This window comes from Odocoileus virginianus, chromosome 8 (genome assembly GCF_023699985.2).
Source record: "Odocoileus virginianus isolate 20LAN1187 ecotype Illinois chromosome 8, Ovbor_1.2, whole genome shotgun sequence".
Lineage (NCBI taxonomy): Eukaryota > Metazoa > Chordata > Mammalia > Artiodactyla > Cervidae > Odocoileus > Odocoileus virginianus.
In genome coordinates, this window is record NC_069681.1 from 55,329,381 (window position 1) to 55,338,900 (window position 9,520).

At 38.3% G+C, this 9,520-nt stretch overlaps 1 protein-coding gene across 13 annotated transcripts in view; it reads left to right on the forward strand.

Annotated features, from left to right (window-relative positions):
* MYCBP2 (MYC binding protein 2) overlaps window positions 1–9,520 on the forward strand; it is a 264,029-nt gene extending 254,509 nt beyond the window's left edge. For 12 of the 13 annotated variants that reach the window (XM_070471540.1, XM_070471542.1, XM_070471541.1 and 9 more), the window contains 6 exons: window positions 821–1,009; window positions 1,819–1,926; window positions 3,041–3,250; window positions 5,763–5,870; window positions 6,518–6,683; window positions 8,684–9,520. In XM_070471540.1, coding sequence (XP_070327641.1) covers window positions 821–1,009; window positions 1,819–1,926; window positions 3,041–3,250; window positions 5,763–5,870; window positions 6,518–6,683; window positions 8,684–8,799 — 897 coding nt within the window. In that variant the 3' untranslated portion in view covers window positions 8,800–9,520. Of the gene's footprint in view, window positions 1–820; window positions 1,010–1,818; window positions 1,927–3,040; window positions 3,251–5,762; window positions 5,871–6,146; window positions 6,377–6,517; window positions 6,684–8,683 lie in introns of those variants that run through there. The other variant, XR_011489071.1, reaches the window with a different exon arrangement.

Here is a 9,520-nt window from a genome sequence, read left to right on the forward strand (position 1 = left end):
TTGAGCTCAGAATCGCTTTCCTTTTCTGAATTAGCACACTACCCGTGTCAAGAGTTGGCTGTGTCACCAGAGCTGGAGAATGGTGAAGTAAAGCCCTCGAGCCAGAGCCGTCTCGCGCGTGTTTCCCAGCCGTCACCACTGTGTGTGTTCAACACTTTCTTCTGTGCTGGAAGCAGATAAAGGCCTATGGGCTGCATTACACATTTTATTCACTTGTTTCCTTGAATTTGTTTAAGCCTAAACAGCTATGCATGTCCCATGCTATCCAGATACTTTTGATTATTCACTTTAGTTAACAAGAATTTGGATAAAGTCCAGATAATGAAAGATAACTGTATTTTTTGTAATCCCCATTTTGATGAAGCGTACTTGGTTGGCAACCCACTCCAATATTCTTGCTGGGAAATCCCATGGACAGAGGAGCCTGGCGGGCTACAGTCCACGGGGTCACAAAGAGTCAGACACGACTGAGTGACTAACACACGCACAGTTGGTGATTGGATGATTAATGTCAGGAAAGTTTTTTTACTTCCTGGCTGTGCATGATAACAAATAGATTAAAATTGCAGTTCAGTTTTTAATCAGCTTTCCCTTTATGTGGAGTAAAATTTTTTTTAATCACATTAAAAGAAAAATAAATTTTGTTAATAATCCTAAGTTATATTCAAACAGAGAATAAAAATAACTACTTTGTGATTATTTAGCCTTATATCTATTTCCTATGGGAAAGTATCTTAGGAAATTAACATACTGGATATAATTACCAGGCTGCCTTTTGTTTATATATTTTCTGTGCTGTATTGTAATTCACCGTTAACAGGAGTATGCTAAGATAGCCTGTAGCAAGACCCATCCTTGTGGCCATCCATGTGGAGGTGTTAAAAACGAAGAGCACTGTCTGCCTTGTCTACACGGCTGTGATAAAAATGCCACCACCCTGAAGCAGGACGCCGACGACATGTGCATGATCTGTTTCACGGAAGCACTCTCGGCTGCACCGGCCATTCAGGTTGTCTGTGCTTTTAAAGCATTGTCTAGATTTTTCAGTAGAAAATATAAATATACTCATCAAGTAAACAAGTGATTGACTCTTTCTTACAGTTGGGTGAAACTGTCCCACTAATGTCTACCAGTTTCTTAAAGAGTAAATGCCGTTTTTGTTCTGTGTCCATGTTGTACACTGAGCTTTCATCTGTGGTTTGTATGAGCCTGTATAGTCAAGTGAATCTCTAAAGTGTTCATAAGGGAGAAAAGAAATAATCATTCAATAGCTCCTCTCTTCTTAATTTCCAAAATTCAGCATGGCATTTTACAGCATTATGTAATTGATCCATGCATAATAATACATACCTCTATATATAACATATATACATACATCTGTAATATACTAGTAATATTATGGAAGTTACAATTTGCTCAAAAAGATTTTCTTTAACATTTACTGGTTGGTTGTTTATATGTTCAGTTCTTGTGATTCTAAGACAATGAGTATTCTCAAAAACAAATCTTAAATTTTTTAATCAATAGTTTCTTCTTCTTCTTCCTTAAGAGATACAAAACTGAATATTTCTCATTTCTCCCTAACCCAGCTTACTCTCTGTAAGGTGATATTAATACATAAATAGTAAAAATTGGGAGAAGCTGAAGATCTAGTTCTTATTGTCCCATGAATAACAGAAGTGCTGAAATTTCATTCTACTAACTTTCTAGATTTTTCTCTCACCTGCTCTAAGTAGCACCCTACATTGAACAATCTGTCAGTTACTCGTATTTATGGTTATTACATGTGGTTATATCCTTCTCCTTTTTTCCTTTAAGCTGGACTGCAGTCATGTATTCCACTTACAGTGCTGTCGACGAGTTTTGGAAAACAGATGGCTTGGTCCAAGGATAACGTTTGGATTTATATCTTGTCCCATTTGCAAGGTATGGAAAGCATCAGAAATTGTCTACTTTCTATTTATTTTCATCTCTGTCTTCATCTTTTGTCTGTAAAAATAAACACATGGCAGCATTTCTAGGTGACCTTCCCGGTCTGCTGTGTATCAACAGCCCCCTTCAGTTTCTCCTCTCTTCACGCAGGTGGTACCTGAGATTATAAGATCTGTATCTATTATAATACATTTCAAGACATTAATTGTCCCTTAAAAGCTAATTCACTTAAACTATCACATCAGAAAATTATTTTAGGTATCATTATGCATTGAAGGGCATGCATCACTGCTTTCAGACCCCTAAGGGTTCAGACCATCTGACATAACAGTGGATGACTACCCAGAGGCAGAGTGAGCCTTTGGTGCCCGTAGGTGCTCACAGCTGCCATACAAGAGTAAAACCTGAGCTTGAAGTGCCATGAGGACACATTCCTTAGAGCGCAGGGAAAATAAGGAGAAAATTCTCTACCTTCCGACACATCTCTGCAAAGGTAGTGACCAGGGTAGCAGTTATTTTGGAGGCTTACAATGCCTAACACAAAAACTTGCTCACAGATGTGCTTGTGCGTGGCGGGTAGCGTGTAACATGGACTTAGCACAGATGCTGCTGGGACTGAGCCACATTCAGAAAGACGATAGTATTTTCTCTCCTTTCTCATTTGGCGCCACAGAGAATAGTCACATTTGGGAATGGATACAGGAGAGAAATAGAAAAATACTATTTGTTCATTTCTCTTATGTAACCTATCCTACTCCCAAGGAACCAGAACACACACACACACACACACACACACACACACGTTTGTGGCAGCCGGGTGATCTTTCATTCCAGGAACAGCTAAGGCCGCAGGAGATATATTTCATACTCAGAAATACGAAGCTGGTACAGTGGAGTTTCTCTGTTTGTGCCCCACTTGCACTGCTCTTGGGAAGATACAGGCTTGTGAGGACTGGCCAGGATTATTTTTTGATGATATTTTATTGAGGAAATGTTTTCGTTATCTCCTAGCACAGTGCTTGGCACCTAGATGAATACTAAGTGTTTGTTGAATTAATAAATAAATGATTCTTTTGAGTAGAGAATGTTCATTTTTTTAAAATTTCAGAACAAGATAAATCATATAGTGTTAAAAGACCTGCTTGATCCAATAAAAGAGCTCTATGAGGATGTCAGAAGAAAAGCCCTGATGAGACTGGAATATGAGGGTCTGCATAAGAGCGAAGCTATCACAACTCCTGGTGTGAGATTTTACAACGACCCTGCTGGCTACGCCATGAATAGATACGCATATTATGTCTGCTACAAATGCAGAAAGGTATGCTGTTGATCATATGACGAGTTTTTAAGAACTGGAGATTACCTATGTGATTAAGAAGTTGAATTGTCAAATGATGTCTAATTATTCTCATGCCTTCAGTCTGAAGTTAAAAATGAGAACATTTGGTGCTCTGCTTCAAGTAGAATTTACTTTCTTAGTTTGTTTTGGGATTTTTTTTGTAACATATACAAACTGTTTCCAGAACATGAAATATTTCTCTGCATAATCTCTTTCCCATCAGTATTGTTTGTTGAATCCAATTAGTTCTTGAATAAACTTCTCTTGCTTAATTAACTTTTTTGACCTTTCCCTTCTAAAAATCCTTACCTCCTTGGTTTCCAGGACAGGACTTTTCCTGGGATGTTCCTGCCTTTCTGGTTACTCTGCTTTAACTCCCTCACAGAGTTTGTTTTTATTCACCTACTCGTACCTATTGTTTCCCCAGCTGTCCATTCTAGCCCAATAATACCTCTGTGCCTTTGGTGACCTGCAGACCCATGCCTTTGCCTCCCATGTCTATTATTCTGACCCTCCAAAATTTTTGAGATTTAGATACAAATATCCAACTGTCTACCAAGCATTTAGATTTCTCACAGATACTTCTGTCTTCGATCTCCAGTCTGTATTAACAAAGTAATGAAGTCGGTTCTGCCTCCCAATCTCTTCTGAGCTCTTTTTTCCTTTTTACTACATCTTCAGGGACCTGAATCATTTCCTTTGGTAATTACAGGAGGAACCTTTTCTCTGGGCTCATTGTGTGGAGCCCCTAACCCCTCCACTCCATGCTTCACACTTAACAATTCCACTAGTAGATCTTGAATCTGACTGTGTCACTGTTCTGCTTACAATCCTGTAGCCACCCCCTCGCCACCAACTCTCCAAGTCTCATCTCCCAATATGCTTCCATTTGTGTCCCATGCAGCACAATACGGAACAACTTGGCAGTTCCCCAAACTGGGCCGTGTTCGCTCACTCACTCACACCTCCATGCCATCCTGTAGGCTTTTCTCTCCCTGGGATGCTCTTCCCTGCCTCCCACTCTGCATCTTACTCTCACCTGTGGCCCACCTATCCCGACGCGCTCTGATGCGTGACCAAATCTGTCTGATCGTGCTTCTGGATCTGGCTCAGGTTGCTCCCCCTCTGTAGTGTGCCCCGCCCCCTTCAGTGCCGCCACGCCGTTCTGAGTCTTGTATACATCCGTCTTAACCCTTCTTATTCTGCATCACAGTGATGTTCACATGTCTCTCTGTCCCACTTGGTAAGTTCCATGAGGATGAAGACAGTTTTTTAATTTCTCTACCTCCAGTAGTTGGCTCTTATTAGACACTGTTAATTGGAGAATGAAGGAAGAAAGGAAGAAATCAATATATGAAAGATGCATAGTCTCTCAAGGAAAAGAAAATACAGATAATGAATGGCAGGCTAAATAGATGAAAGCCAGAAAGGCAGACAAATATCCACACTCGAGGAAAGACCAGTGTGTACCATTTATTTGTGAACCTTGAATTATTACAAAGAATAAAATATTATTTCTCTGTGTTTAATGTACTGGATCTCATAAATGAATATTGTGCTACCATACAGATGACAGTCAAATGCCTAGGAAGCCAAACCAGGAATCTCAAAAAGCAAAACAGCTGGAATAGGCCCCCAGGACAAATGAAATACTTCTGAGGCCTGATTTAGCCAGTGCACGACCATTTATAACCTCTCTATCAATGAAGCCTTGTCTTTTGACCTGTTTTCTAGTACAGATAATAACTTTCTATTGACTCATTTATACAGAATTATGGATACAGTTTCTTTGGCTATGAGACATGTCATATATGCAGAATGCCCCAATTATAATTGATTGAATTTATTTTGTGCCCAAAGCAAATACAAATAAATTACCTGTTGTGATAATTTCATATATTCAAGTATCTGTATTAGATACTACTGTGTTCCTGCATACGGTGTAGCTCTGTAAGAATGAGCAGTGTTCTGAACGGAATATCTAAATTTGCCTTTCCTTTTCAAAAACTTTTGTATGATCATGTTTGATTTTTTTCTTTCCCACTAACCTCAAGATTATAATTTTACACTAATATTTATTTGAGGCATATTTTTAGAGAAGAGAATATGGTATTTAATATTTCAAAAAAGAAAAACTATTCCAACTTTGCCCTGGAAAAGCATAGTTTCTTTTTACTACTTAATATCCTGTTCTTGATATTTATTTGGAGTACTATCCATTCTTCTGTTACTTTGCTCTCACAGTTCAGTCTTTGAACTTCCTACTGTAAGCATGAATCCATTCCAGAATTGCAGAAACCATATTTCTTGTCCTGATCTGTTTCTTACAGCAGCATCCTGTATAGGTGTCCGCTTGGCATTGCAAGGGAATGCCTAATGGACATTAGTATTTCCGGAGGCCTCTCGATTTCACTTCGACTGCAGCCACACTGAACCTGCCGTGGCGGAGTTCTCTGTTTCCTGCTGTAATCTAAGTGTCTCCCCTCCTTAGGCATATTTTGGCGGTGAAGCTCGCTGCGATGCTGAGGCTGGACAAGGGGATGATTATGATCCCAGAGAACTCATTTGTGGTGCCTGTTCTGATGTGTCCAGGGCTCAGGTGGGAGAATATTTTATTAGAAGGAACAGTTTAGAAATGTTAAGCATCTACTTTTTTAGGCTACTAATATAATATCATGGGGATGGTATAATAGGCTTCTTCCCCAGTGTTTTCTGAGATTTATAGGGCAGAGTATAATTTTCCAGATCATCTTGTATATATTATCTCTTTTGGATGGTATTGGCATTTGCATTTTATAATTTTGTTTCCCATAAAATAATCACCGTATATCAACAAGTAATACATTTTACTTATTTCGTTTTCTTAAACCTGCAGGCACACTTTTAGGATTTTCTCCATTTCAATGAAATCTTAACAGTACATCTCTGAGAATGAGAGATAAAAGAAATACTAATAAGTTTTCAATTTTGTTGACCAAGAAGCATTCACAGAAACATTGTATGGATAGCTTATTAAATAAGTTGGTTATTATGAAGCTGGGATTTAAACTTGGGACTTCGTCCAAACCTTTTGGGCCAAGCCACACATTTATTCAGTGTTTTAATGTATGTATCATCAAGTTTTCAATCAGTTTTGAGAGCTATGTATACTCTCAAAGCATGAATTACTGAGCTATGTATATGATTATATGAAGTATAGTTGAAATAGACTCACCATAATCTTATATTTATTTTCTTTCGCTGTAGATGTGTCCAAAACATGGCACAGACTTTTTGGAATATAAGTGTCGCTACTGTTGCTCAGTAGCTGTCTTTTTCTGTTTCGGAACAACGCATTTTTGTAATGCTTGTCATGATGATTTTCAGAGAATGACTAGCATTCCTAAGGAAGAACTTCCACACTGTCCTGCAGGTATGCTTTCAGTATTTATAAACATGGTTATGATGTACATAGTCTCTAGTTTTATTTCATGATCCCAAGAGAACACTTTGTTTCAAGGGGCAGAAATCCATTTCAAACTGTCCTAAAGAAACAGGGAATTCCTCCGCCCTTGTAAGCTTCCGACTTTCTGAGTGAAGTCGAAAGATGACCATCAGGAGTGAGGGGCTCAGGACATGGGGACTGAGAAGGAAGTCAGCTAAGGATTAGTAGAAGGATTGCTGCTCAGCACTGAAGTTCCGTGAGAGGTTTGAAATTATTAATTGATAAGAGAACCATTTAAAAGAATTTTGTGGGGGGGGGTTTGAGGGGGGGAGTCACACATCTGCCTTTATTGTGAGCAGCTATTTTTTTTTAAATGAAGTCTGGAATCAGCACTATAAAATGGACAAGGGATTTAATCTAGAATGGCTGGGAATCGGCAGCATAGTGAGTGAGCATCAGAGAGCCAAGGGAATTAAAGAAGCCACTCAGAATACAGGGGAAATGATAGTCTTCGGAGATCAAGCTGAGAGAAAGTGAATTTGAAACCAAAAGGAGACTGAAAAAGTCAGAAGAGGTCGGGAGGCTAGTGATCACAGTAAGGTGGAACACCAGGCTGAACAGAAGTGAGAGCAGTGGAAGGGGAGATAAAATGTGAGCATAGAGGAGACATCTGAATCTAGTGCAAGTACACCCAAACACACACACACCACATACACCAGTGTATAGTGTTGTTAGACCTGGGAAAGGAAACACGCACTGGCATCCATTGCTTATCAGCATGCAAGTGGCAGAACCCTGAGGTCCCTTTCAAAGTTGCAAATGCATCCACCCTTCAGTGATCCCACTTCTGGGGATACACCTGCATATGTAAGAAAAGTAATGAAGAGCAGATATACAGGGTTATTCCTTGCATCCTTGTTTATAATAATACAGATCTATAAACAATGCAAGTATCCAATAAGAGGTTAGTGAAACACTAGTTACTGTGCTCTATTAAAAAATGAAAGGGACTGAGGATGGAGTTCTATGAAATGTAAAGATCTATAGGAGATGCTATTAAATGAAAGAGAAGGGTGCTTAGTATGCTGCCTTTTGTAAGAATGGGGGAAATGAGAATATATACTCATATTTATTTCTATTTGCATTTAAAAAGCACTGGAGAAATTCATAAGAAACTAATAAAATTGATTAACTATTGGGGGAAATAGGAAAAACTGGCTAAAAATGGGGCAAAGGTGACTTCTTTTTGTGTATAATTTTTAAAGTATTTTTATTTTTAAGCCATGTGAAATATATTCTCTACTCCAAAACAAAGATAATAAGATGAGTAGGATTTGTTTGGGTTTTTTTAGTATGGCTACTCTGCTGTTTGCTTGTGTCAAATAAAAATTGTAACTGTTCTCCCTCTAAAAACTTCTTTTTTTTTTTTTTACAGTAGAAATACTTTATGACTTTGAAAGAAGCAGGATGAGAATAATGTGAGACTAGAGTGTTAAGGATAATGATCTTGATAAGCAGGAGGGGGAGTGTTGAGCTGAGGTGAGGTCAGCAGATGAAGGATGTGAAAAGGGGACAGTGTTGTATGGACAAGGACAAGGGTCCAGATTAAGAAGTTGAAGAAGAGAATCCCTCTGTCCATTCCTTCCTAGAAAATTTATTGACTGCCTTGTTGGTACCAGAGTACTTACTCTTCACAGCACTTGTGAGTTAGGTATTGATGAGGGCCTAGGAGTCAGAAAAATTATGTTAACTTTGCCTCAGTTTCCTTATCTGTAAAATGGGAAATTTTCTGCTTCTGTGTCTCTTAGAGAATTAAGTGGATTGCTATATTAGAACAGCACCTCAACAGTAAGCACACAAACCTCTGCAGGTGTTTTTACTTTTGTTTTGATTTTAATTTTACTATTCTTATTTTTTTACCGTCACATTAGATTTGTGTGTGTGTGCGTTTTAATTATATTCTTTTGCCGCCTTCAAAATGTATACAGGTCCCAAAGGCAAACAGTTAGAAGGAACCGAATGTCCTCTCCATGTTGTTCATCCCCCCACCGGAGAAGAGTTTGCTCTGGGTTGTGGAGTGTGCAGAAATGCTCACACTTTTTAGAACACTCAGATTCCTTTGTCTACAGAGAGAGAAGTTGCCTTCATCTCCCAAGTGGATGTGGTGAAGTTTAAACTCTGCTCAGGATAAGGACGGGACCATTTTTACATCCATAAAAATAAACCATTCACAGTGCAAGAAGGATGCCAAATACCATGTACATAATTCTTGCTATGGAAAGTTTCCCCATTGTTTCAGTTTATCTTCTTTTGAACCAAGACATCAAACTTGTGAGGTGTTTGCATGTGGCCATTTTTGTCATTGGCCTGTGAAGCATTGGACATTTATAGATAATTGATATCAAAGAATTGCCATGCCCATGGACTAAGAATGATGCTGGCTTTCAAGCAAAAAAAAAAAAAGAAAAATAATCATTGTTTATTGTATACTGCCTTTTTGTAATCCTGTACAATTGCATCACGGGTGGGGATAAAAAGAGGAATATTCTGTTTTATTTCCTAGACTGTTATTTAAAAAAAAAATTGTGTTAGGATGGCATATAAATGTAATAAGTATCACTGTACATAAAGATATCAATGTTTGTCCTGTATAAGAATTATTAAATTACAAATGCAGTTTCATTTAAACTTCTAGGTTAAGTTTGAGCCTGAAATTTTAATGAAGTGCAATACTGAGTGTGCCTCATTATCTCGCAGCTGTAAACATTGGAATGTACATGTCAATAAACCACTGTACATTTTTATACAGTGACAAAATCTGACAA